The following is a 24,131-nucleotide window of genomic DNA, read 5'->3' on the forward strand; positions in this document are numbered from 1 at the left end:
CAAGTTCCTCCCTGGTCTCTGATTCGGCCTGGCCCACCTACCCGTTTAGGAGGGCCTGCTGCTCCTAGGGAGAGAGCTCTGTCACGGTCATGTCCTTTTAGGGCACACTCACATTATCCAAACCATGCCCCAGCACGATTGTAACCCCTCCCTACTCCCCCAGGTGCACGCACACACACTGTACTTTTTTATCGATCCGAGTCCGGGCACGCTTTCGTCATTAATTATTACCATTATTGCCTATAAGCCATAAAATCAGCAAGTAAAGCTCTCTCTTAACACTGGAACCCACCGTTTTGATAAGTCTGTGTTTTTTATTCGTAGTCGTTTGGTTTGCGATTACAGACAGCTTTCTCACATGTCATCATATTGCTTAGTTGATCTGTCACGTGTGCAGCTCCGACATTCACGTAACCCCGCTGCTCGCATCAAAAGATTTTTACGGAGGCAGATGAAGGTGAGTGGTCGCGCAACTGACGTCTTCACCTTTTGAATGAGCCCAAGTGAACCGCGCTCCGGCCCACCTCTGCAACCCGGCCGCAGCGCGATTAACCAATCCGGGCGCGGAACAGAGCAATCACACTAGTCAAACAAACCAGGCTTTGGGGGTCTAATGCGCCCGAGTGCGGTTTGGTTTGGATCGTGTGAGTGCGCCCTTAGTTTATGTGGCATCCTTGTTCTGTGCTCCCCGGTCTTGTACCCTTATTTTAAAGTTCTGTATTCTGTCGCCATAAAAATAATTTGTATTGTAAACACATTTGTGTCTCGTGCCTGTAAAAACCAGGCTTAAGTTCATAACAAACATCACAAATTGATTTCACTCATATTTTCACAGAGTGTTCATTACATTATGTAGGATGATATTACATAATAAACAGTAAATTACAAAATATGACTTTAGCTGGGATTTCACAGGCAGGGTCACATTAGTCAGAAGGTTGTGGGCTTAACATAACAACTTTTATCTTACTGTTGCAGGATTGTTACATAACACAATCATGATAGGATGCCTAAGTTTTAATGACATCAATCCATATTTTCTCATTATTTCCCACACGTTATTTTCAAAAACAATCAATATTACAGAGAGCAGGGCTGAGAAGCGTATGCCCGGTCTGAGTGAGATTATCACCGACCGCTGATGCACAGAACAGCTGCGGGAAAAAACAATCCCACGGCTGATAATCCAGTCAACGCTGATGGAGGACATAAACTATGATTTCAGGCCACAGAGAGACAGCTTAACGCAAACATCAGAGAGAATTTAATGACTCTAAAGAGATGACCTCACACAAACCATACTGTATATACATGTTCTCTTCTTACTGACTTTTATAGGATATTATTCATACCTGTACGTACATACATCTGTAAAACACACACATACAAAAGTTTTGCTGATTGTAAGTGGTATACAAGAAAAAATGATTACCATTATTGCCTATAAGCCATAAAATCACACCAAGTGGGAAATATTGTCACAATGGTATTTAAGTAAAGTTTAGATGTTTCATAAATTAGTATTTTAAACAAATTAAACAATTAGCCTACAAAACACAGCACATTTTATAAAACATCAAAACACACCACCATATAGTCTTGATTTAATAATAAAACACATGTTATTTAAATATATATATGATAAAACATTTCAGTGATTGATTAAATATCATACACATATCACAGATATTCTGCATTCAGCTTCTGTAAGTTTACTTTTTGACTGGCGGCTTATGTGTGCATGTGATGTTTTTGAGCACTGGCGTGTTTTCTCTTTCAGAAGCAGTTATTACAATCCCATAATGCCTTGCTCAGCATCCAGAGATTGGGCACTGTTGAGGGAAATGTCCTAAATGAGTAGGGATTATTGCTCTCTCTCTCTCTCTCTCTCTCTCTCTCTCTCATTTGAGAGCAAAGCCACAGCTTCAATGCTTTGAATGCTTTGTATCTTTGCTGCTTGGCTGAGCACAGGAATGAACACAGCAGTGGTACACAGAGGATTCCTCAGGAAATACGGTAAAGCTTCAGGTTTCCTCACATTTATTTATACGTATCACATATCAGACAGTTTTAAAAGAGTAATGATATGCTATTGGAGTAAAGCAATTGTTATTATGTATTGGTGTGTCTGTAGTAATATGTAGATTTATTGTTTCATGAAACTGTACATTTATTATTTTATATTTATTATGTTTAATTTATGCACCACAAATACTTTACCGATGTTATTATAATGACTCAGAATAAAATATTACTTGGAATGCAGATACAACATTTCTGTGCCGATACGACATTCGATTAATCAGAATGAATCTACCGATACTGATAGATCCCAATAGTTTAAGCTTTTACTCAAATTACTTTACAATTATTATGTTATGATATCTTAGAAATGCAGAGCACACAAACTGCAGTATTGTTGACATTGTGAACCAAATCAAAATAATTACACAGCATGAGTTCAGATATGTTTTAATTGTCAGGATATAATCTGACCTGATTATTTGCTATTTTTAAACAATCAGCCAATGTCCTAGTGGGAAAAATGCTTTTATCTACCGATACCAAATATATAGGCCGATATATCCAACATGATCTCATGAGAATATGTGTGTGTTTTACATAAAGTGTGGTTTTACATTTACTTACGTTTTCGTACACACTAAAACGCATAATATCGACATGTTGACAGGACTAATACGTTAATTATTTACGTATTAACAGCTTTACAGACTTTTACAGAGATTTGTGTGTATTTCCATTCATAAATATTAAAATCACAGGCATTGGCGTTTTTACTCATATTAATGGCATGTTTCAGTCATATCTTATTTATTAAAGACAGTTTATTCACCTAATGAAATATTCATGAGAATTATACAATATTAAATAAGACTACACTTTAAAACTTTAAAATTAATAACATGTCTGTGATCATTTAACCATTTTGCAATATTTAGATTGTGTTCTCTTCTATGCAGTCTTTTCTTATGCAACAATAATTACACCAAATCACAACAAAAGTTCACAAAAGATTATAATTGTATTCATTCGCTGTAATCCACATCTTTAAAATACATGCGCTTGTGAAGAACAGATCCAAATTCAACCCTTTATCAAGCGATCTTAATCCCAGTTCTTATCAGTGATCGTAAACGTCAAATCTCATGTTTGATGCGTATTATTTGAATTCAAATATTGTGCCTCGAGAAGCTTTACGACACATTGCTTTACCGCAGTGATATCAAACGCTCATTGGCTCCTGCGTGCTACGTCACAGATTTGTGACATTGCTGTCTTTCAGTCGATGTACAGTACATGATTTTAATAAACTGTTTTGGGTAGGACTGTATTAGTGACTTAAAATATCTTTTAAATGCTATGTTGTTACTATTGTTAAAAAATGTCCTACACATTTCTATTCGTTAAGTTGCATAATATAAAAAGAATACATTAAATATTTTGGTATTTGGTATAAAGGGGTTTGGGTTTAGGGTAAGGTTTGGGGTAGGGTGAAAACATTATGTATAAAATGGTTAAAGGGAATTTATACAGCAATCTTTATGGTATGAAAAATATGTGTAAATGTTTTACGTTTTGTAGTTGTAAAAATGGATTAATGCTACGATTAAATGTTGCAAATGCGTCTAGATTGTACGCTTCAGCATCTATTTAAGCATACAAAAATATGTTTTGTGTTTTTGAAAGTTAACAGTGAGATCAGGCTGATATATCGGTGTATCCCTAAAATGAACCCAATATAGCCTACTGTATAGCCATTTGCACAGATTATGATCTGTTCTGCATAGTCTGTATTACAAAGACCTTATAGAAAACATTACATATTATACAGTACAGCCATTTCAGAATGTGCAGATATAATCAAGTCAATTCATGAAAGTTCAATGCAAATACAGTACCACTGTAAATCTGTTTAGAGGTTTTATAGCAGTGGTTCTGGTTTAGCTTTTTAATACAGATTTTTACATTGAACATCAAAACTAATTGTATTATTCTATATGCAGTTAATTATGTTCATGTAGCATTTAATTTGACCGGATTTCCTTAATCTAATTTTCGGTGGCGTCTTACTGTGTGTGAAACGCTAGATGTAGATTACTCCAGGATCTAGAACACTGTAGTATCATAATACTCATTCTGTCACACAATTGGTGAGGTTCTTCAGTATTCTTTGACATTAATCCATCAGAGGTTTACATAATCTCTAATCTAATCTAAACTCTTTATATACTGCGTACTGGATTTCACAGCATAACGTGTGTCACAACTCTCTCTGGTATGTCTCCCATGTCTCTGTGTTTTTCTTGTAATTATTAAGTCAAATGATGGTGATAGCAACGACACAATCAAAACATTTACTTATAACAGTGAATGTTATATTACAGTGGAAAATCATAAACTAGTCATTACAAAACTGTCAAAAGGGTCCCAAGTTGTCACTGGGGCAGTACACTTTAAGGTCCTAATATGTAACATTCATATGCAGATATGTATACATTTGCTACCAATATGTAGCTTTGAGGTACTAATATGGTGCGAATGTGGGTTTTCAGGCAATTTGGAAAATGTGTATTTCGCAAAACTGCAATGGAAACAGTTTATTGACATTTCCAGTTCACCCGATAAGTAAATCACATAATTATTATTTGAAGATGACGCGGTATGAACTAAAACCTACCAGAAACACATCAATATGTGTCTGCTCCCAAGTATAAGAAGCTTTCCTTGTCAATAATGTTTGTATAACACTCCTACATTTCTTTTGATTTAAAAAAATCTACTATTAGTACAAAAAACACCTATACGTTGTTGCTCCTAAGTATAAGGGTCTTTCCTTGGCTTTAGTCTTTGTATAATACTCTTACTACTCATTCCGTTAAAAATAATGCCGTAGATGTGATATTAGTAAAAACAATTTTTTTCTCTTTGCGATAGGAAAAACTATGTTTCAGTTGCATATCATCGGTAACACCATCATTTCGCAAGTCTTTTGCGCAAATCTGCAATGAAAATGCAGCTAGTATAGTTTTTCTATTTCAATCAAGTTAAAGTTACAATTAAAATATAATATGTATTTATTTTGAGTGGGTTTCTATACAGTTTTTATCAGAATATAATCATTAGAATTTAGCTAGAAATTGTGAAATTGTTTAAATGCTTTGTCATTTCTACATTAAAACTTGATTATACTTGGTAATTATCAGTATCTTATTCTGAGGTTACCTTTAATAGAACATATATATGAAGAGTTTCGTTGCAAAACGAGATAAATCCATTTTTTTTACATTTTTGTGAAAACATGTTTACTATTATGTTATCATGTTATTATTTTGTTTTATGGTGCTACTTGGCTGTATTTTTTAAGTTATGAAGGTTTAAATCAAAACAAAACAACTGCAGTTGCATTGAAATTAATTGGACTGCACAACCAAAAAACGAGATTTCTGAACAATGAAAAAAACGGTGGTTATCTCGTTTTGCAACGAAACTCTTCATATGTAATGATGAGACGGGAGCAGATCCAAATGCAAGTAATTTTGATAAAAACAGAACATAGTAATTCATACAGAACAGGGAACAGTTACAACCACATTACATAAAATGACACAACCACATTACACAAAACAAGAGAAACACTCAAGAGATAACAATGTTACAAGACGCATATGGGAAACAATCACACGAGGACCAATCAAAAACAAAACTACAGTACAACGGACTACAAACATGGATGACATGGGGAAGATCGGGGAACAGAGAATAGGAACTAAAAAAAGGTTCAAAGACATAGAAAGGGACTATGACAGTACCATTTTAACATTTATGTTACATACGCTATTATTATTGAATACAACATATAGGCCAGTGGTTCTCAAACGTTTCCGGTGTGCAGCTCCCCTTGTGTATGGTGCATCCCTCCAAGGCCCCGCAAGGAAAATTTATAAATCCTTCGAAAACATAAAATTTGAATTAAACAAAACATATTAAATTATACAATGTTGGTAAAACTCTTGGTTAGTAGGCTTATTTACTAAATGCAGACCTTCTGTGAGGAAAACCTGTTTACTTTGGGTATTAAGATAAGACAAGACGCTCAGATGTCACAAGCACTATGTCAGAACAATTTTATTCGGGAAAGATTAAAACATTATGCAAAACATGTTTTAAAGAAAAATGTTGCACTTTAGGTATTCAGTATTGGTTAAAAACTATTACTTTTTATGCAATCACAAATTTAGGATGAGGATAGTTTAAGAACTGGTGACATGATGACATTTTAAAGTGCCCATATTATGACTGCTTTTCCACAAGTTAAATAGGTGTATGAGTTCCATTAAACATGTTCCAAAAGTTGTTTGCTTGAAATAGCTTGTAGGAAAAGATTGTTACCCATCTCTAGTAGCCTCTGTTTCAGTGCATTTCAGATTGTGCCGTTTTGAGCTGGTCATTACATATTTGCTGCTGCTCCTTTGATCACGCCCCACTACTAACGTCATGTGCCCATGCGCGTGCTAAGTGGTATTGTGAGCAGTACAGACCGTACTGAGTTATTTTTATATATTATTATTAAAGGTTTATGTTGCCAACAGACAAATCAAGCAAAAAAGTGTCACTAATAAGTACACTCCAGGAGAAGAAACTCATGACACATAATGATTCCAGAGTAAATTGTGATGTAGCAGTTTCAACAATACACTCGTTTTCCCTGGACAATGCTAACATATTCCCGTTATAAAACATTTTCAAATAGATTATTTTCCCAAATGACAGAAATTTAGAACCGGCGGGGGATGAATACTGCTTGTGGACCGCATGCTAATTGCTAGAAGTTAGCGGGAGGTCCGGACCGTAAAAATTATAAGAACCTCGGGGGTACGTTGATTTCACGGAGTGACTTATTAAGGGCGGAACTAAAAGTGTTGGAGATTGGTTCCGCCCGGACCATAATCCCCAAACACCAATTACTTCCGGGAACTCAGAGGAAAGAAATCAGGGCTTTATTGATCGCAGGTGTATAGAGTGTACTGAGTGGTTGTAAACAGGAAGACTCACCGGAAGTTCCGCCGAAGGAGGCCATTCAGAGAAAGTCACACAGCAACAGGGTAATTATCCAGTAGCTGGAAGGAAGAGGAAAAGAGATCTCGTGTTAACAACAGAGTGAGTACCCCAAATCACTGTTCAGCAGCATAATCCTCTAGAGTGAACTATCAGTGAGCCTTTTTGTGAGTTGTGGCATAGTATGTGAGCGGCCCCACCATGGAGAAGAATTGTGGGTGAGCCGGGAACAGTGAGCGAGGGAAGACGCTGGAGTAACGTGGCGGCGAGGTCTACATCCTACTACTCGTTGCATCCGTGTCTTAATGATTTCCAGGACGAGTCCCCGGTCAGACGTGGTTTTGACCCTAATTCACAAAGAGTGTGTGGAGTGCAGTGGGTGAGTCTTTGTTCTTTGCTGTGAGTGTATACACTTGAAAACTCCAGTGTTGTGCTGTGTCCGTGTCGTCAATAACCACCTTTCATTCCTGTGAAGGAAGTGAGCATTGAGGCTGGCGAAGTAACCATCTCCATTCATATGTCGTTGGCGACATCCTGACTCTTTTTCCCACGTGACGGTGGTGAGACAACAACCTCAAGTAATAACAGTGTGGATACAGTGGGAAAAATTAACGGTGAGAAGTTTGGCTGCTGTAGGAGGAAATCACCTGTGTGTGCATTATTACCTGTTGTGGAGTATCTTCAAAGGTCCGCCCCTGTCTAGATCTCTTGTCCTGTCGGTTGGAAGAGAGGAGAGGGAAGCGTTCGATCCACCCAGCGTAGCACACCCCGGGTGAAGCATCTTACCTAAACTTACCTGTGTGGTGACACCAGCAGAGGCCGTGTTCGGCCCAACGCAGCAGCAGCTTTCGACCCGTATCTCTATCAGCCTTTTGTTGAAACCTCAGAAAAGGTTAACGCCTGACGTCCATCTCCCCAAAGGTCTATGAGTTATATCCACTTCCTGTTTTTCTGTATACTCACTGTATGCCCACCGCCAAAGTTAGCCTGTTGTGTGTTTATACTCACCGTATGCCCAAGTGAAGCCCCAGTTGCCCTTCTATGTACTTACCTTATGCCCAAAGCTAAAGCCAGCATATTGTGTTGTACACCCGCCTGCATGCCCAAGTGAAGCCCCAGTTACCCTTCTATGTACTTACCTTATGCTCAAAGCTAAAGCCAGCATATTGTGTTGTACACCCGCCTGCATACCCAAGTGCAGCCCCAGTTACCCTTCTATGTACTTACCTTATGCCCAAAGCTAAAGCCAGCATATTGTGTTGTACACCCGCCTGCATACCCAAGTGAAGCCCCAGTTACCCTTCTATGTACTTACCTTTTGCCCAAAGCTAAAGCCAGCATATTGTGTTGTACACCCGTCTGCATACCCAAGTGAAGCCCCAGTTTGCCTTTCTATATACTCACCGTATTGTATACTTACCTGTACCCCAAGTGAAGATCCACTGGCCCCTCTGTTTAGCGTCAGTGCACAGTCCTGTTATACATACCTGTATCCTCCAGAGCAGATCTAGCAGATCCCTTTTGAAGTGCCTACCTGTACGTTGACCTGTCACCCAGGATACACGAACAGCTGAAATCCTCTGTGCACCTACCAGTACGGTTCAAGCAAGATCCCAGCAGCCATCGTGCAGCCCCACCTGTATCTGGATGGCCAGGAGATTAACCCACTGGGCCGCCCCAGAGCTTGCCACATGTAGCAGCAGGTACCCATCTTGCATTTAAACTCTTGATACTTACCATCTATATCCTTTACGTCCAGGAAAGGAGAGGGCCCTGGACAGTCTCCCCGCAAGCCAGAACGAAGGGGCAGATTGTGAATAAGCTGATTGTCATCGCATAACCAGAGTAAAGAAGAGTGAAAGACCCACCTGAGGTTTCCCGCGACGGAGTCCAAGCGACTCGAGACTGTTACCCTCCGGTTGGAGAGTTGGATTTTAGCCTCCCTTTCCCCCCTTCCCACAACCCTTTTTAAATAATTTAATAAAGTTTGTTTTAACTTATACTTATGCTCTCTGTGTGTCTGGTCATTGGGTGCTCTTGGGACCTCCTCGAGGTGGAAATTAGGGAGGGGCGAGACTCACGACATCTGTGGTCCGCACCGACCTGTGACATTAGCCTCTTAAGAAAAGCCGGGTCGGTAAGGCCCGGTCTCGTTTAGTTTGGCAAAACACTTAGTTTGGCAAAGCACTATTACTTAGTTAATGTAGAATTGTAAAATAAAGCAGTTAAATATATATATCTTTTTAACTTTCGAAACCACGCTGCAAACTATCTAGCCTGCAAAAAATTATCTATATAGCCTACGGTCTACATTACAAACAATATTATTCACATTACTATACATTTAAAAGGTATAATTTACGGGATTAGCATCAATGTATGGTCTCTGTTTTGAGATACAGATGCTCTAGCATCGTAAATGTAGTATTTTGTGACAGAAGATGACAACATGCAAAATATAACGTGACTTCTTACCTTTTGTGTTAAAACAACGATCGTGAATCGAATCCAGTCTGTTTCAGATGTGTGAATGATCCATGAAAGTCCAATAAAATCCAATGACCATTTTTGTCCACAGATGCGTATAATCCGTGAAATATAGATACATAGTCTTACATCAGATTTCGCATGAACGTCTTATCGCCTACAATATGAGGACTATTTGCGACGTAACACACTGTATTTTACTCTTTAGGTTCCAATAAACACGCGTTAAAACTTTGTTTTTAAAAGTAGGCAGGAGTATAATCCATATAATATCCAAATAGCGCTGTTATTTCAGTGAGACATGATAACAGCACAGAGGGTATTATCGAAGTAACTGCTCAGTGCTCTTGCTACCTGGTGGGTGGAGACCTGCGAGTGGGGTGGTGGGCGGGAAAATTCAAACGGAATGTGACGAAACGGCTTGTTACGTCACAACGGCGCTGAGTTTAAACTCGTGCAATCTGAGACTCAAGGCAGAGGACATTCAGAAACGTGTATCTCACTCAAAACAGCATGGATGGTTTTTTTCCCAAGTTTGTATGCGTGTGGGAGCATCAGAGACACAAATGAACACCCCAAAACCCAGAAAAAGTGAGTTTTTCATAATATGGGCACTTTAATAGCCCACTAACCAAAACATTAAACTAATTACATTCATGAGCTCAACTGCAACATATATAATACATTCAAATCTTCTTTTATTGTTGTTGTAAGGGTATTATCACATAAATTTTCTTAACCGAAGAGGTTTATGATGTCTTGATTATATTTGGCAGGACTAATTCAAGTGACAGCAACAAACATTGTTTTCTGACCCAGTGTTATTTTATCTTTTCGTTTAAGGAGGCTTTATGTTCAAGCAATGGAAGGAAAAATATCTGGTGTTAACCGTAGAAGGAAATCTGATGGTGTGCCGAGATGCAGACTCATCGCCTGACCAGGTTGTGAGGCTGCAGAGCAATTGTGAGTCCATAGTGGAGGGAAAAGAAATTCTGGATTTGCCCCGTTTACCTGCTGGAGGACGCAGAGACAGCTGCTTTGCCCTCATATTACCCCAAGACAAATTTCTTCTTTTGCTCTCAGACAATCCTGATGAGTGCAGGTAAAGTCATTAGACTGATTCAAGAAATTCAAATCATTTCACATACAGTCACATAAAGGATTATTAGGAACACCATACTAATACGTTGTTTATCCCCATTTCGCCTTCAGAACTGCCTTAATTTTACGTGGCATTGATTCAACAAGGTGCTGAAAGTATTCTTTAGAAATGTTGGCCCATCTTGATAGGATACCATCTTGCAGTTGATAGAGATTTGTGGGATGCACATCCAGGGCACGAAGTTCCCGTTCCACCACATCCCAAAGATGCTCTATTGGGTTGATATCTGGTGACTGTGGGGGCCATTTTTGTACAGTGAACTCATTGTCATGTTCAAGAAACCAATTTGAAATGATTCAAGCTTTGTGACATGGTGCATTATCCTGCTGGAAGTAGCCATCAGAGGATGGGTACATGGTGGTCTCAAAGGGATGGACATGGTCAGAAACAATGCTTAGATAGGTTGTGGCATTTAAATGATGCCCAATTGGCACTAAGGGGCCTAAAGTGTGCCAAGAAAACATCCCCCACACCATTACACCACCACCAGCAGCCTGCACAGTGGTAACAAGGTGTGATGGATCCATGTTCTCATTCTATTTACGCCAAATTCTAACTCTACCATCTGAATGTCTCAACAGAAATTGAGACTCATCAAACCAGGCAACATTTTTACAGTCTTCAACTGTCCAAGTTTGGTGAGCTTGTGCAAATTGTAGCCTCTTTTTCCTATTTGTAGTGGAGATGAGTGGTACCCGGGGGGTCTTCTGCTGTTGTAGGCCATCCGTCTCAAGGTTGTGCGTGTTGTAGCTTCACAAATGCTTTGCTTCATACCTCGGTTGTAACGAGTGGTTATTTCAGTCAAAGTTGCTCTTCTATCAGCTTGAATCAGTCGGCTCATTCTCCTCTGACCTTTAGCATCAACAAAGCATTTTCGCCCACAGGACTGCCGCATACTGGATGTTATTCCCTTTTCACACCATTCTTTGTAAACCCTAGAAATGGTTGTGCGTGAAAATCCCAGTAACCGAGCAGATTGTGAGATACTCAGACCAGCCCGTCTGGCACCAACAACCATGCCACGCTCAAAATTGCTTAAATCACCTTTCTTTCCCATTCTGACATTCAATTTGGAGTTCAGTAAATTGTCTTGACCAGGACCACACCCCTAAATGCATTGAAGCAACTGCCATGTGATTGGTTGATTAGATAATTGCATTAATGAGAAATTGAACAGGTGTTCCTAATAATCCTTTAGGTGAGTGTAGATTTGTGGTTTGGGACAGAAGATATTCTTAAAATGACTTGCAACTAACGGAGGTGACACTTATGTTTTTATTCCCAACAGTCAATGGCTGAAGTTACTCAGGAAGGTGAAGGAGGTAAATGATTATTTGTTAAAACAACACTTCACCATGCTTCCTTATCATTAGATTGTAATTATCAGATACCTAAAACATTTTATTGCCAAACAGGCTTTCTTTTTCCATTAAAACCTGGAAATAAGAGTATAAACAATTAAGAGGTTAAAAGTGCAACAAAATATTTAATATTCCGCATTTGAATAAAATATGAAAGATCAAAGCAAATGAATAATTACTTTTGATGTCAAGCAATGTGGTTTCATAAATGCAGCCTAAATGCTTACAGACTCGAACATCTGGATTATTCTCAGTGAATGTTATATAATATGTCAACGCCAGATCCTATATCAATGATAAGTGTTTTAATCTCACATGAGAGATAAGCAGATATATGGATTAAAAAGCTGTTTCAGTATGTGTTTCTGTACTCTCTCTCTCTCTCTCTCTCTCTCTCTCTCTCTCTCTCTCTCTCTCTCTCTCTCTCTCTCTTTACTCAGGGTGTGACTTCACCACTTGCACTAAAGAGACAGCAGAGCATCACACCCTGCATCACAGACAGAGAGCCACTTTCAGACATCTCCAGTGACAAAGACCCCTCGTCCCCCCTCTTTAGTGACATGAGCCTGAACTCCCCATGTGTCCGCTCCAGAGAAAACTCCTTCAAACAGAGAGGTTTGGATTCAAATCAGTCTTCTTTCCTTCCTATAAAAAAGTGCAGTGTTTACATTGTGTGTGTGGGGGGGCTGGGTGGTCCCGAACCTCCTTTAAGCATTGAGGTACCCACTATAAAGCAAAACAATATACATGAGTGTCTTTTTATTATAATTGAAATACTACGTGAATATAAAATTCTCGTGCTGTGCTGACACAAAGCGAAACTCTCCATTATTTGTAAATAATGTAAATGCTCAAGTATGCCTCACGCTGTTTTTTTGAAGGAATTAACAGATTGTTAGATTTGGGATTGGGTTAGGGCAGTGGTCGTCAACACGTTGATTGCGATCGACCAGTCGATCTTTGACAATTCCCCTGTACATCACGCAAGTAAGAGAAAAAAATACATTGGTTCAGGCCCGGACCATTGGGATCACTGTGACAATTTATGGGCTAGCAGCCTGCTGAATAATTTGCCCTGCTGCCAGTCAGACGCTTTTTTGCCTTTATGAATCAAAGTCAAATTTTTTGAATAAGTTGTCAGACCTTATTTGGTGAACCAGATTTTTTTTAACTTCTATATTAATGACCTAGTATCTTATTAAAACAAGATACGAGTAAGATGATATTTAAAAAAAAATTGCAACTTGTATTTCAACAGAGACAATGAAGGTGTCACGGTTAATCCGTGTCATGTCTTGTCTCTGTTCCGATTGTTGTCACCTGGACATTCATTAATTAATTACCTGCCTCATCACACCTGTTTGTCATTTAGTCTGTGTCTATATATATACTCCTGTTTTCTGTTTGCTCACTGCTGGATCATTGTCATTTCTCCTGTTTGTTCCTGTTGTGCTTACCTGTCCGTTGTTTCATACTCGTGTTTTATTTTCCTGTTTTATATTAAATGTTATTTATGTCATTGAACTCTGCATTTGCGTCCTCACTCTCCTAACCAATCGTGACAAGAAGGCACAGTGGAATGGATCAGTTCTGATAAAACAATTAGGCTATTTAATCTAAATGATTTAAGAGGTCTATAAAAAAGAAATTACTAAAACCTACCAGTTATAGTTAAACTTAATTTAAAAATTTTTCTAATATTATATATAATCAAAAAAAATAGTTTTGTAAAATCAGTTTTTGTATCATTCTCATTGCATTTGCCACACCGCTTTTACCAGTGGATGTCGCCAGTGTGCAGTGTTCTGTCCACATTGCACATGTTAAGTGTAAAGATTAAAGATTTTCATTATTATGAGACCCTAAGTTGAAATTTTGACTAAGTTTCTTATTATTATCAGACACTTAGTCATTATTATGAGAAAGTATTTTATAAATATGAAAAACCAAGTCATGATAAAGTTTCACATTGCAGTGACATACTGACTGTTTGTTGAAAATGTTAAGAATTTTGGCAATCAATGTTTTCCCCTCACTTTGCCACAAAGTAGAAACTTTAAATATTATGAGTTTTCTTGGCATTTGAAAATTGGATCCATGCATTCTATGTGATTCAAATATAATTAGCCTAAATTAAACGCCTCTAGGATGTTCAGTCTGGACCCTTTGATAGGTAGATATTTCCTTTCATCAAGACCGAGGTTGGCGATCTTGGCATAAAAAGGTTTGTGACCACTGGGTTAGGTTCTCCAAAAAAAAATTATTCTCAAACTATTATTTCACACTATATTTTCACCACCCATAATCTTCGACATAATATATTTCACTGCAAAAGTGTACCATGTTATTACTATGTATGTTTAACTCCAACACAACTGCCTGTAAATTTAAATGAACCCTTGAATAACTGGATAAGTTATTGATATTGGTAATTTCATTTGTGAGCAAAAAAATTGCTGTTTTGGTTGTGTCCTTTAAAAAGCAAATGAGCTGATGAAATGCAAACACTGATTGCCATGATGGTGGTTTGTTGAAATTGAAACTCAATTGTGCTGTCAATTATTATTTTCTCTTTCTTGTTGCACTAAATTGCAGTGCCGTAGTGGGATAGTGCAGATTAAGGGGCGGTATTATCCCCTTCTGACATCACAAGGGGAGCCAAATTTCAATTACCTATTTTTAGTTACTGGGTTGCTCTTAATCACATTTTCTAGGTTGACACAAGCACTGGGGACCCAATTATAGCACTTAAACATGGAAAGTCAGATTTTCATGATATGTCCCCTTTAATATCACAATACCTAAAACAAAGTTTTAGCAAGGGCCCACAAACTGAATAAACAGTCCTTAAACGATTAAAGGAGAACAATCTGTAATTTTACAGTACAGTTGTTTAGTGGTAATCCTCCTGGCATCTCTTGCATTTAATCTGTTAAGAATGTTTAAGCTTTACTGTTTTGGTATGAGTCGCTAAGTTGGCAACACTGCTTCAGCCAATCCCCTTTTTTGAGCAAGTAAACCCCACCCACTGATTAACATTGAATTTGCATACAAGTTGAAAATGGAAATGAAAATTTAAATGAAAACGAAAACCAAAAAATAAAAGTGAACATAAAATTAAAATTGAACTTTACATTTTAATTTTATTTTTGTCACTATTATTGCATGAGCATTTATAAAATGCCTTTTTAAAATGTATGTTTTTCTTTTCACATTTTCAGGTTTGCCTTTTCATTTTTAGTCTTACCTCGAGATTGTAATGAAATGGCAAATCATCAACTGCATTTTATTTTACAATTGGGCAGGAATGATGCTTCATCACATTGAAAATGAAATAATTTAAATTAATGTTAAAATTTTTATTTGAGGATTTAATTTTCAAATTTGGGACATATTTAGTGATTTTATTTTTTATTTTATCATTTAAATAATTAATTTTAAAAAGGCCAAAAATACCTTGCATAGTTTACAGTGTATATTGCTGGGTAAATGACGGTTAAGCATATATGTCAAATACTCCAATACTGTTCATGTTTACTACAACTATTCCTTTATGCCAAAGGCCAGAGGTAAATTGATCTGTCTCTCTGCAGACGCTTACTTAAAATGCTGCTTTATGACCTCCACTTCACTTTTGCCATCACCTCTGCCACAAATTCACTCAGATAAGAGTATAAGATAACCCCTACCGTGTTTACAGCAACAAATTATGCAGTAGGTTATACTACAACAATTACAGGTACAGGAGTCAACCCAGGTAAAGTGTGACATCTTTTATTAGCTTTGTATAACAAGTAATGCCAAAGGGCTTAGCACCTCACACAAAGATATTTTAAACAGTTGAAAAATATAGAAATATAAAATGCAAAAACACTAGTAAATTGTACCATTTTATCTAAGTTATAACTGGATTCAATTTTGTAACTTGCAGCATGATATTTTATAAGTGAGCTTTAAGTGAGTAGTACTTAATACCTGATGATTTTATACCTACAAATTGAATTAAATGATTACGTGGCTTCTTAGAGAAATGTGCATCACCCCTAAGCAATGACTCCACAGCGACAACATTGCTCATGTTAGATCTGCCAGGTGTATATGAAGTGTTTGGTTCCAAAACGCAATAAATCCATTTTGACAAATTTAGGTAAAAACGTGTTTTCTATACCAAGAAAGTGACAAGATGAAAACCACTATTTTCTGTTACAAACTTTCACATAGCATCTTTGGGTTATAAAAACATAAAAAATTCAAATCCATAAGTTCATTTTCAAAGATTTATTATAAAAACGAATTATTTTTTCCACAAAATGCCATAAATCCATGACAGTTTTTTTTTCAAAATGCTATAAATCTATTCAATCAATGTATAAATGGTTCAAAAAAACAAGATGGCGCCAGTGTGTGTGGCAGGCCGTCTGTTGTCTCTAGTCCTAATCGTGTTTGTGTCGTTTTTACTAACTACTTTTAACAATGTGGACTCTCTACTGGTGTATGATCGCCAGACACTGCTAAACATTAGATCAAATATGCTAATTTATAATTCTGGTGGATCGAAAACCTCACCTCATCTGCACGAGTTACCTGCCTACATCTGCCGAACGCCGTTTCCTGCTCGGAAGAAAAGGCGACATAAACGTCGTGGGAAACGTGGCGGCCTGCTGTTAAAAATTAAAACTCGGCTGGCAGTTTCCCGCAATCTCCGTAGAATATTAGCGGAGTATCAGAAAGATGGCTGCATCTATATTTCCATGCGTTCTTTGGATCCTGTTTACACCTGGCTGGTACCGGTGGTCGACGCCGACATGGAGTCCACGGCTCCCCGTTCATTGTCTCCCCGCTTTCGGAGAGGTGGAGTTAACACAACGTGCTTACGGGTGTTGGATCGTGAGCCCCGGATTACAAATAACCCAGCTCCGGCCAGGATTGCTTTGGTAAACGCCAGATCGCTGGTAAATAAAACCTTTATTTTAAATGACTTTTACACCTCAAATAACTTGGATCTAATGTGCGTGACTGAAACCTGGATGAATGAGGGCGAGTTAAGCCCCTTTTCAGAGGTTTTACCTTTACACTGCAACTTTTTCAACTCTCCACGACTTACAGGACGAGGTGGAGGAGTTGCGATTGTTTTTAAGGAAAAATTAAAATGCCGGCGTATGATGTGCAACTTCTACTCAAGCTTTGAGCTGATTGTATTTGAGCTGAAACAACCTGACCCAGTGCTTTGCGCTGTGATCTATCGTCCTCCTAAATACCATAAGGACTTCATAAACGACTTTTCAGATTTCCTGGCTGAAATCATGCCGAAGTATGACAGAATTTTAATTGTGGGAGATTTTAACATCCATATCTGTTGTCCCTCCAAGCCATTGGTTAAAGACTTCTTAAATCTCACGGAGTCATTTAACTTGATGCAGTTTGTGACTAGCTCTACACATGAGCATGGACACACTTTGGACCTGGTTTTATCGTGTGGTTTGCCTGTTAACAATATTAATGTTTGTGATGCTACTTTTTCTGACCACATGCCTGTGTTATTCGAGATTCCTTGTTCCTGTAGTCCTAAACCATGTGCCCCTGCTCGTCGCTGTCGCTCGTTTAACTCTTTAACTGCAGATCTGTTTACTGATGTTTTTAATAGCACAAATATGGCCTTCTCAGTGTCCACTCAGCAGTATAATACTGATGAGTTAACATCATTATTTTATACTGATTGTGAGAATGCACTTGACATTGCTGCCCCTTTCAGGACTATTCCTGCTAAGCCAAAATCTGAACCATGGTTAAATGACATTACCCGTGCTGCTAGGCATGAGTGCAGGAGAGCTGAACGCCAGTGGAAAAAAGATTGGCTGCAGGTTTCATCTGGTATCTTGAAAGACAGTTTGTTTAAATATCAGAAAACTGTAAAAATGGAAAAGTCAAAGTATTTCTCAAATGTCATCGCAAATAATGCTCATAAACCTCGTGTTCTGTTTAACACGATTAATTCTGTGTTAAATACACCTCAACAAATGAGTTTGGAATTTTCCAAAGAAACATGCGAAAACTTCTTGCAGTTTTTTATTGACAAGATTGTGACTGTTAGAGGCAATATTGTTCATCCTTCTGCTGAAATGTCTTCGTTCTCTATGTGCTCTTTTGTTTTTAATCAATTTGAGCCAGTGTCTCTTGCGGGTTTAAAAGACATCATTGACACAATGAATCCATCTGTTTGTCCCTCAGACATCATCTCCCCAGTTTTCCTAAAAAAGGTTTTTGAAACCCTTGGCCCTAACATACAAATGATTGTAAATAGTAGTCTCATTAATGGAATTGTACCCTTACATTTTAAACACGCAGTAGTGGAACCCCTGAAGAAAAAACCTAACCTGGATTCATCGGTTCTTGCAAATTTCAGACCCATTTCGAAACTCCCGTTCATTTCTAAAATATTGGAGAAAGTAGTTTTTAAACAATTACTGTCCTTTCTAGACTTACATGGCTTGCAAGAACTTTATCAATCTGGTTTTAAATCACTTCACAGCACAGAAACGGCCCTGTTAAAAGTTTACAATGATTTATTAATGGCCACTGATGCAGGTAACTATGCTATTCTTATGCTATTAGATCTTACCGCTGCATTTGACACCATAGATCACAATATTCTAATCTCTCGCCTTGAGCATTGTGTTGGTATAAAGGGTGCTGCGTTACAGTGGTTTAGATCTTATCTGGGTGATAGAACTTTTTCGGTACGCCTTGGGGAGTTTGTGTCTTCTACTGCATCTCTTGTATGTGGAGTCCCTCAGGGTTCCATTCTTGGACCCATTTTATTTTCTTTATATATATTACCTTTAGGGTCCATATTTAGGAAACATGGCATTTCGTTTCACTGTTACGCAGATGACTCGCAACTCTATCTACCTTTGAAACGAAACAATGCAAACTCTATAGCACCTTTGTTGAGATGTCTTGAGGAGGTTAAAGCTTGGATGGCCTCCAATTTCTTAAAGTTTAATGAAGATAAAACTGAAATCATTTTGTTTAAACCTGGTGGAACCATCAATACCCCCGATGTAGATCTGGGTGACCTAAAGTCATATGTGAAGCCCGTTGTAAAAAACCTGGGTGTTTTAATGGACGGTGACTTTAAACTAGATAAACAGATTAATTTGGTAGTTAAATCGTGTTTTTATCAGTTAAGGCAATTATCTAAAGTCAAGTCATTTTTATCTTTCACTGATTTTGAGAGGGTCATCCATGCTTTTATATCATCCCGTCTGGACTATTGTAATAGTCTCTATGTGGGCATTGATAAGACATCCCTAACACGCTTGCAGAGGGTACAAAATGCAGCTGCACGTTTATTAACTGGGACACGTAAACGAGACCACATTACACCTATTTTAGCTTCTCTTCACTGGTTGCCCATTCCTTTTAGAATTGATTTCAAGATTTTACTTTTAGTTTTTAAATCATTAAACAACAATGCTCCAAAATACATTTCAAATCTATTACAGCCATATGCTCCATCTAGAGCACTTAGGTCTGCTGGGCAGCTGCTTTTAGTCTCCCCCAATGCAAGATTGAAGAGCAGAGGTGAACGTGCCTTTGCAGTAGCGGGCCCGAAACTATGGAATAATTTACCTTTGTACATTAGGCAGGCACCTTCACTTACTGTTTTTAAATCTTATTTAAAAACATATTTGTATAGTGCAGCATATAACGCAGTATGAGAGCTACTTGTTAGGAGTTATTTTTAAGTGTGTATTACTGATTACTGTTGTCTTTATTGGATATTTTATTGTATTTTTATTTTATTGTGTTTTTAATTTTTTATCTTATATTTATTTTATGCTTTTTTCTGTTTATTTTATACTGTATGTACAGCACTTTGGTGAACACCTGCTGTTTTAAAAAGGTGCTCTATAAATAAACTTTGATTTGATTTGATTTGATTTGATATAAATGTGCATTCATCTTTACCATTTATATTTATTTAGTTGACTAGTGGTATACAATGATTAAAAAATAAACATTAATTTCATTAATCAAAACACTTACTTTGTCATATTATAAACACTGTCATTGCTGCGGTTATACTTGACGTCGTCGCTTAACATTTTTGACAGCAATCAGCTGTAAAATGTTTTGGTCCTGCTCGATTTTCATTGACTTTGAGTAAAATAATGTAAAGTTTTTCATAAGATCCCCTGGGGTCAATGTGTTAGCATGATGCTGTCGGGAGAACAAGCAACCGGCTCCCCGAGTGCCTCTCGCGTAAATTATTAGATGTTGATGGCTTACATTTCTTTCCCGTCACAGAAAACCATCACAGGTTCAATGCCTCAAAAGTATTATTTTGTTTGTACTCAACGCGCAGCCATTGTTTGTTTACAATGCGTGGAATGGTGCGCGGTGATTTGTGTAGCGGATTTATTGCATTCTGTAGAAAAAGAGGAGTGGCGTTTATCGCGTTTTGGGAAAAAAGTGAGAAAAGATGACAGAATAACACGGCGGATATTGGATTTTGCGTAAAATTAAGAATTTACTTTTAAATACTGACTTGATATAATACTACTTTTGACTCCTCATATATACTTACAATTCAATAAATGATTCGTAAGAATGAGGGTAAAATTAATATTTTTGTTGTTTTAAAAGTTGTTGCCAAAAATTTTATATATATATATATATATATATATATATATATATATATATATATATATATATATATATATATATATATATATATATATATATATATATATATATATATATATATATATATATATATATATATAATAGATGTGGTCTGTAATTGTAGCAATAAGTTTGTATTTGTTAACATTTACCTCAAATGGACATTTCACCCAAAATGTCAATTATCCCATGAATTACTTACACTTAAGCCATCCCGTGTGTATATGATTATCATCTTTCAGATCAACATCTGAGTTATATTAGAAAATTGTATTGTCCCTCGATGCTTTATAATGGAAATAAATTGTGCTTCTGATTTTGAAGCTTTATAAACTATAATAACTATCTTAATAACATGGCTAATGGCCAATGTGCGTTCTCGAAAGAGTGTTTTTTCAGCATGTGGTGTAGGACGTAGCGTACAAGGCTTAAGATCTGGTGAGAATAGCTCAGTATCCAATTGTCTTATATCGAAATACTCAAACATTTGCTTTACTCTCTCTCTCTCTCAAGAATGTAGCTAGTTATAGTTTATAAAGTTTTAAATATGGATTTTTTTCTTAAAAAATCACATCGATTCTAATAACCAATGGTAACCAATAGTAACAAATACAACCTTATTGTAAATCTTATTAACTTTTATAATCATACTATTTACAGTCTGACTTTTGTTCTTTATTTCAACCCAGTCTCACCCCATGGCGTCAATATTTGACGACACTTGACCATGCGTCAATATGTTGACGCGGAGGGTATACCTTTCGCGTCATTTTTTGACGAACTGGGGACTTCAATACTATTAAGTCCGTTGCATTCTCTTTCCTATTTTCTTACCATTTTCTACCATTTTCGCGTCGGTTTAGGGTTATATTTACATAATGACATCCCTACCCAAACCTTTCCCTAACCCCAATGCCAGGCGACAACTGTTTAATTTCGCGTACCTAATAGTATTGAAGTCCCCAGTTCGTCAAAAAATGACGCGAAAGGTATACCCTCCGCGTCAACATATTGACGCATGGTCAAGTGTCGTCAAATATTGACGCCATGGGTGTGAGACCGTGTTATTTATTTTGGTTTGATGATTTGATGTTTAGCATTTTACTGCTTTGGGAGCAACAATGCAGACATCATCAGTCTTCATTTGATTTAAACAGATTGAACACTTTGTTTTGTTGTCACTGTTTTCTATGAACACAGAAATAACTATTGCCAAGATCATTAACATGTTTATGTTCTATATCTGTTGTGAACTTTAGGCAGCATAAACCAGCGGCCTCCCCGCAGTCCCGCCATAGCTCCGCCCCTTCGATCTGCAGACTGTCTGCGACATGGAAACAGCAGCGACGCTCGGGCCGTAAGAGCCGTCTGTCTGCTGATGGGAGGAGCAGCCGCGTCCTCGGCTCTGGCCTACTTAAACACCTGTCCACCGTCCTCCTCTAACGTATCAGTCCGTGCTCCTGATATGACCCATTCCACAGCTTTCTCTGAGATGGGAGGAAGCGGCTCATATCACACCTGCAGTCAGGCCATAGAGTCGCCACATTTTAACAGCTTTGACTTTGAAGGAGATTCTGATTTTGATGCTTTTGACTGTGGAGGGTTTGCATTTTAAGGTTATTCAGAGAAATATGTTTTACCTTATCCGCAGGGTTCCCAAAGTCATAACCAATCTGCGGGTGTCAGAGAATTGTGAATTCCAGCCCAGGAAAGTCAGGAAAATGTAATTTATAATATAATTTTCTATAGTAGTGAATATAAACAATTTTAAATTGTGCTTAGTTACAAATATTTTTATGAGTTAGTATTGTAATAGTTTGTAGATGCAAACTCTGTCAGATTATTAAAAAAAGATATTTCATTAATAACAAGGGTCTGGCAAAAATCATGTTCTTAGAAATTAATTGGGCAAAAGGTATAGGAAATTGTTTTTCCTATAAAAAAGTAATTTTATCGAAGTTTAAAGTAATGCTGTTTTGTTCTACTACTATTAATTTGGTTTTATGATCCTCTTTAGACATTCTGTTAAATATAAGTAACACAACACCTGCATGTAAACAGATTCCCATAATATTAGTTAAGTATAAATATGTTTTGTGTAATAAATAATTAATAATACGACATTGAAAATTCACATGACACTATGAGAACTCAAAAAAATGCTGGGTTATTTTCCAATAACCCATTCTTATGAAGTGCATATAAATAGCAATCATTGTGAAAAGTTGGGCAATACATACAGCAAATTCCAATTTTGTGAGCATATGATTTGTGGCATTTTATGTGGTTTCTCATTGTTTTCTGTTTTTTTAATTATTGTGGGTTGGGTTTGCGGTTAGACTTGGGATTTGCTTTAGAATGCCATTTAATATATAAGTTTCTCCATGCTTTTGTCTATTTTTAAACCATGGTCGCTTGAAGTTGGGGTTGAAAAGGGGGTTTGGATGTCATTTTATGTAACAAAAAATTCTAACCCCAAACCCGAGTGATAATGGTAAAAAACCTGAAAAAATAAACCAACCAATACATGAAACGAAAAGGAAAATGCACAATATTAAGTGAACGGGAAGGACTTGCGTATCATATGCAAATTGGCATATGTACTGCACGACTCTAATGATAATCTCAGTGATCTCTTAAAATAGGATTTAAAAAAAATGCTAAATGCATTTTCTTTTTTTGTGTGTCCTTTAAACATTAGGCTCCCATATTAAGACATCTAAACTTATCTTGTTGCTTGTTTGCTTAGTTCAACGGCTTTGTTTCTTAGACTCCGGCAGCATTTCACAAACACAGTTTATGACTGGAAAACAGTTCTTATCACTACCACATTGTATAAAAAGAGGAATTTGCTGAATAAGCATTTTTAGATCATATTTTTGTGTTTTTTGTGTTACTTGTGATTTCAGTAGTTTTGTATGTTAATGTGTGATAATTCTGTTTTTGTTATACTTATTTTTCCATTCTTTATTGTCCATCATTTTCCTAGTCTTTGACATTACATGTGTGTGAGTTTATGTAAGTGAGCACAAAGGTGGGTGATCTTTAAACTAAAATAAAGTGTCATGTCATAGTGAGTATGAGTCAATTCATCTGTCATTCACCGACATGACCATGCAGAAACACAGACAAATGTTTATAGTGTGTTTAATGACAAGGCAAAATCACAAGATGATGAAGCATGTGGAAATTGTATCAATAGCTATTTACATGCAGTTTGTAATGGTATTGATGGCTTTGTCAGATAGAAAAGCCTTCATGTTAAATGGATAGTTCACCTTAAAATGAAAATTCTGTCATCATTTATTCATCCTCATGTGTTCTAAACCTGTATGAATTTATCTTTTCTTATGAAC

The 24,131-nt window shown here is 37.1% G+C and overlaps 1 protein-coding gene across 1 annotated transcript; it reads left to right on the plus strand.

Moving 5' to 3' along the window:
• Nucleotides 1-371: 371 nt before the first annotated feature.
• LOC129437612 (uncharacterized) lies at nucleotides 372-23,852 on the plus strand. The gene is made up of 5 exons (XM_055195864.2): nucleotides 372-2,016; nucleotides 10,408-10,666; nucleotides 12,015-12,048; nucleotides 12,528-12,702; nucleotides 22,035-23,852. The coding sequence occupies exons 1-5, from the start codon at nucleotides 1,938-1,940 to the stop codon at nucleotides 22,388-22,390; spliced, it is 903 nt and encodes a 300-aa protein (XP_055051839.1). The 5' UTR covers nucleotides 372-1,937; the 3' UTR covers nucleotides 22,391-23,852.
• The last annotated feature ends 279 nt before the right edge of the window (nucleotides 23,853-24,131 follow it).

This window comes from Misgurnus anguillicaudatus, chromosome 24, assembly GCF_027580225.2.
Source record: "Misgurnus anguillicaudatus chromosome 24, ASM2758022v2, whole genome shotgun sequence".
NCBI lineage: Eukaryota > Metazoa > Chordata > Actinopteri > Cypriniformes > Cobitidae > Misgurnus > Misgurnus anguillicaudatus.